The sequence below is a fragment of the Aplysia californica genome, unplaced genomic scaffold, assembly GCF_000002075.1.
Source record: "Aplysia californica isolate F4 #8 unplaced genomic scaffold, AplCal3.0 scaffold00352, whole genome shotgun sequence".
In the NCBI taxonomy this organism is placed as follows: Eukaryota; Metazoa; Mollusca; class Gastropoda; order Aplysiida; family Aplysiidae; genus Aplysia; species Aplysia californica.
The window spans coordinates 166,008-171,849 of NW_004797622.1; the positions used below are offsets into that span (position 1 = coordinate 166,008).

General features: G+C 42.1%; 1 protein-coding gene across 1 annotated transcript in view; it reads left to right on the forward strand.

Annotated features, from left to right (window-relative positions):
- Window positions 1-3,120, forward strand: part of LOC101860348 (organic cation transporter protein-like) — a 21,273-nt gene extending 18,153 nt beyond the window's left edge. Inside the window, exons 6-7 of the mRNA XM_013085171.2 lie at window positions 1,270-1,498; window positions 2,772-3,120. Of these exons, the coding sequence (XP_012940625.1) occupies window positions 1,270-1,498; window positions 2,772-3,020 (478 nt within the window). The 3' untranslated portion in view covers window positions 3,021-3,120. The remainder of the gene's footprint in view (window positions 1-1,269; window positions 1,499-2,771) is intronic.
- Window positions 3,121-5,842: the final 2,722 nt, after the last annotated feature.

Consider the following 5,842-nt stretch of genomic DNA (forward strand, 5'->3'; position numbering starts at 1 on the left):
CCATTCTGGAGCCCTTTTCGTGGGGGGGGGGGGGGGGGGAGTTGTCTTCTGGTTGTTGTAGTTTTTTTTCTTTATTCGTGTAGGTGTTTTACACCCCAATTTACACAATTCAAAATGTTAAATAGTGTTTAAAAGGCGAAATTCCGACCTTACCTACTGTCAGAGTCAAGCCGGGCTAATAGTGGTGTCGGTAGTTTAGTGGTAAGGCTACCGGACTCGTAACCATGACGTTATGGGTGAAGTCAGTGGTCTGGTGGTAAGGCTACGGGACTCGTAACCGTGAGGTTGGGTGTGAAGTCAGTGGTCTAGTGGTAAGGCTACCGGACTCGTAACCGTGAGGTTGCGAGTTCGCCGATTCCAGCCGCAGGTCCGGCCTTGTGTCCTCGTGAAAGGTACATTACTTTACTGTACTGTACTTTACACGAATTTCCCTCACTTCATTCAGTTGCGAATGGGTACTAAGCCACAAAAACTGAAAGATCTTGTCAAAAAGTTCGTGTTTTAACGCCTTTAAATGGCAGCTTGCACTGTATGCTTCCCATGACGTTGAGATTGTTTTAGAGTGCTCTCAGGTCTGCTGGGGTTGGGAGGAAATTTACGCTATACAAAAGCTATCTGTTGTTATTATTATTGTAGGGATACAAAGGAAGGGGTGGCGTTTGTATTTGTTGGGAGGGAGGGAGTGGGTAAGGGGGGAGGAGTTGGAATGCGACTTGAGTGGTTAAGTCGTCAATTTAAGTTCTTTTAAATATGGCTCACCAATATTACGGAAGGAGAGGGTTGGATGTGAGCCCAGATTCCACATTAAAATGTTGGCCGACCGGGGGCAAGAGTGATTGTGTACAGATGACCTGTGGTTGTGGAGTTTATCCCTAAGGGTAGTGATGGTTTGACCTACATAATAATATATTGGCCTGAGCATAATATTTTGCTTCATCGTCGTAGACTGCAAAACGATTTTTAAAAACGATAGAAACTTGCGATTTTCAAAAGCACACAAAACACACACACACGCACGCACACACACACACACACACACACACACACACACACACATACTCGAAAACATACACCCACACAAAAAACACACGCACACGAGCGCACTCTCTCTCTCTCTCTCTCTTTCTCTCACACACACACACACACTCATACACACAAACACTCACACACACACTCACACACACATACATTCTTTCTCTCTCTCTCTCTCTCTCTCTCTCCCTCTCTCTCTTAAATATTATTATTATTATTATTGCTATTATTATAACGTGGAAAGCCCGTCAGCCCAATGACGTTTACACTTCTCCTGTTCTGTGCCATAGGCTGGATCGTGGTGGCGCTGTCTCTCCTCGGCAAGATGGCCATATCCAGTGCCTCTATCCTCATGTACACGTACACGGCGGAGTTGTTTCCTACCAAGTGCCGGGCCTTTGGTCTCGGCTCTTGCTCTATGGTGGCTCGAATTGGTGGGATTTCCTCCGCTTATGTGGCTGACCTGGTAAGTGGGTTAACATATATCTTCGCCTCAGAACTATTAACTTCTTATTAAGCTTTTGTCCAAAGTGTACTTTAGTCACTTTTAAAAATATAGTACAGGGTTTTACTGTATAAGGTCATATGAACGCCAAGGGGTGGGTGTCAACAGATACGTCTTTACAGGGAATCAGACTTATTCTGCTCACCTCTCTAGCTTCAACAGCGCAATGTCTGCTTCAACTATCAAGGCACCCCGGAAATAGCAGGTCATAAGGGAGTGAAAAACATACAAAAGAAGTAGAGGAAAATTACAATAGTAAGGATTAAGAAAGAAAAGACAGCAGTTCCCTGCTGCAGATCAGGCACAGTTATGAGCAAGACATGAATCAGCCCATTAACAATTCTACTGTGCTTGTACGAGAAATGTCTCCCCTTTGGGAATGGCCTAAAGACACTTGAGTCAGTAGGGGGGAATAAGTCACTTTGGACAAAAACTTCTGAGGCGACGATATGTACGGCTCTCTTTGTCTGTGCAAACCTCTTTAGTTTTAGTAGAGGTTTTACGGCGCTTGCAACTGCATACGGTAATTTGAGCGCCTGAAGATTAGAGGTGTTACAAGAGAGTAGAGAGTAACACACATAAAAAAGAAGAAGGGGAGATAAGGACGAGAGATGTTTGATAAGAAAGAAGAAGCAAACCACACCAGAGCACCTGCCAACCACCCACTCCATAACCTCTTTGAAGCAGACAGTCAATTTAGCTTATTAAAATGGTCTCTAGGTTGCCTTCATGCAGTTTCTTTTATGGCTAATTTTTTCTATGTTTGAAAAGCTTTCCGATGATTACAATGTGTAGGCTACACCTTTTCCCGATCAAATATCAAAATAGAGAGCTCAAATGCAGCAATGAAAGATAAACTATCAAAATCGTCAAATGAATTCAGCCTAGAGAGTGGGCCTACAAATTCAACAAAATGGAAAACGTAAGCAAATGCCAGCTCAACGGACCCGCATTAGGCTTACATTAGATAAAACGAAGCGAAACCTTAGTTTGCAATGACTTTTTAATGAATTGGTTTTTAGATTCTATTGTTCGCTCAACTTTTAGACCCGCATGCAAAAACCCAGGAAGATTAAATAGAGCGATTTGTTTTTATCCCGTTTTAACCGCTGTCAGATAAAAGTAAACGAGCTATAGAGCTTTTCTTCTGCGTAAGGCGTAAGGACAACGAAGACCTCTTTCCGCCATCAACGACAAGAGAAACCAACAACATTGTCCACTTTCCCCCCCACAGAACACCTACGTCCACGGGCAGTTTGGCCAAGTTCTTCCTCAGCTGGTGTTTGGTGCCGCCGGCATAGTCGGGGCTCTGCTCACCCTCATCCTACCTGAGACCAGGAACAGGAAGTTGCCGGAAACCATAGCGGACGCCAAGAACGTCATCAAAGATGCCGCTGACCCTAATATTGTACCAGATCGTAGCAAAATGACGGACGAATCTGCGCTCATCACTAAGTGTTCAAAAACCCGGATGGGATCATAAAAACAGCTAAGATGGGATCACCGAGAAGCTTAAGGAAATTTGTGGTGATTCACTTTCTGTTCATGTCAGTGGAATCCTGTTATAACGAGAGGGAGGGGACCGGAGCAAAATGTCCGTTATAGCAGGATTCTCGCTATACTATAAGGGATCCAGTAATAAATTCAAGGGAAACTGTAAAGTAGGCCTAATCTATGAGTTTGGTGTTCTGTTTATTTCCTTTTGCTATCTCCCCAGATGATGATTTTGATTCAACATGACCTCTAGGTCTTACTCGATCAAAAATCGAATCAGGTTTCTTTCTCTTGTGCTAAATCTAGCGATGTCGACTGGCATCTCGGTGTTGGCGATCAGAAAGAAAGGGCTCTGGGCAAAACTATTCTCTGATCGTCTAGGCTCTGGGCTCTCGCCCATTGATTTTCCCCCACCCCACCACACCCTGTGGTGCTTTCCGTCAGCTTGCGCACGTCACACATTTGCTCAACCCATCACATTGCTGTGACCTCTCCATTCCCGCATCGGAGAAGTGAGAGGCATGGTAGGCCTTGATTATCTAAACTAGGCTTACGCTGGCCTATCACACGATGCGTTCTGCTTGTCTGCGCATGACACACCCTCCCTACTCAGTCGCTGCGGCCTTCATTGTTGACACACATGGGCTCTCCCATTCTTTGTTTCGCTAGATCACCAACAAGTCTCTCAACTGGCGAAGATTTACATATTATAATTGGCCTATACGCTGTGCACAGCAGCAGGAATATTCCGCTATAACCGACTCGCGTGTTTGTTTGACTGCGCTATAGCAGTATTTTAATTACAACGATAAAGAAGATAAAAATCGGGGCTTCAGAATAGTGTCTTTATAACAGACTTCTAGTTATTTCCGGACTCGTTATAAGTGAAACTCCACTGTACACAACAAATTACTGATACTGATATGTTCTGTTTTTAATTTTTCTGTACATAAAACATGAAAATCATGAAACTTCGAGTTGAAAAAGTGCAAAACATGTCGCGAATGGTGTTCGGTAACTTGCATAATTTTTGCATAATTCTGCTTTTTTTTTAAGCATAATTTGGCCTTCTAAATTTGCATAATTCTATGGGGACAGACATATTAACCTCTTCACTGCTGAAAAAAATGCCCACCAACATCTGTAGGCTACTGACAAGATAAAATGTTAATTCAAGGAATATTTAAACACAGAGAATTGTTTCAGAATAAGCAAAATCGCAAGCTGTAACTATACCAAATAAAACTTCTTTTTGTCAACCCGATAAAACAATATAAGTGGAGAAAACAAGCCAGAACATACGTCTACTCAGCAGTGAAGAGGTTAAGGTCATATGAGCGCCAGAAGATTAGAGGTGTTACACGAGAGTAACAAACATAAAAAAGAAGAAGGGGAGAAGGACGATAGATGATTGATAGGAAAGAAGAAGCAAACCACACCAGAGCACCCGCCAACCACCCACTGGGCCGGGTTAGAGTAAGAGGAAGAAAGTGAAGATGAAAGCAGACGACAGAACATGTCTAGAAAAAAGGAAAGAAGGTGAAAAGAGAACATTTTAGAGAAAAAAATGTTAATGTTTCACGGCGCTCGCAACTGCATAAGGTCATATAAGCGCCAAAAGATTAGAGCTGTTACAAGAGAGTAACATATACTAACAAACATAAAAAAAGAAGAAGGGGAGAATATATTTTTTTAAGTAAAGGTTTTACGGCGCTCGCAACTGCATAAGGTCATACATGTATGAGTATGAGCGCCAGAAGATTAGAGGTGTTACAAGAGAGTAACAAACATAAAAATAGAAGAAGGGGAGATAAGGACGATAGATGTTTGATAGGAAAGAAGAAGCAAACCACACCAGAGCACCCGCCAAACACCCACAAGGGGAGATAAGGACGATAGATGTTTCATAGGAAAGAAGAAGCAAACCACACCAGAGCACCCGCCAACCACCCACCTGGTTACATCTTCTAGATAAGATATACAATACATGTATAAGACAAAATAAGATAAGATAAGATAAGATAAGACAAGATAGATCTTTATTGTCCAGATCCTGGCACATTTGTTTGGTGTTTAACCACGTACACACACACACACGTACACACACATACACACACACACAAATATGCACACACACGCAGGCTTACAATCACATGCATAATATAAATGAGCAGCAATATAAACAATAATAATCTTAAGCTAGATATACTCAATGTTATTCTGATGCATGCTCTAAGGTCGTATGAATACTTGTTTTCGTTTGTTTTTGTAAAGCGTTTTACGGCGCTCGCAACTGCATAAGGTCATATGAGCGCGCGGAACACACCTAATATATTCAGTTGGTAGGAAATTTTGAATTTTGCCCGGGTGGCGGCCGAAGCCTACTCTTATCGATTTTAGACCACCATATATATATATAGATATATATATAGATAGATAGATAGATAGATATATTTATCTATATCTAACTAGTCAACAAAAGTTAAGGAACGTACTGTAAAAACAGTGATATATTTGCATGCATTCTTTCGAGGTTTTACTTTTCCTAGTAAAACTAGATATTGGTGAAATGTTACTCTATGACTAATGGGCTTTTACACTCCAGGGTTTGAAGTGCACGTGACTCCTGTGCGATGAGCTGGGGAGGGGGCAAAAAGGTCCAATGTTTTCCAATTATCGATTTTTATTCTCTCGCCCTAACCGTCAGGAAAAATTTTGAACGCTCAAAAATCAGTTTTCAAATGCAAGATTCATGTCTTGTGAGTGACTTGCACTCGCTCATTTGCACTTTGGATACACCATTCTGCTGCT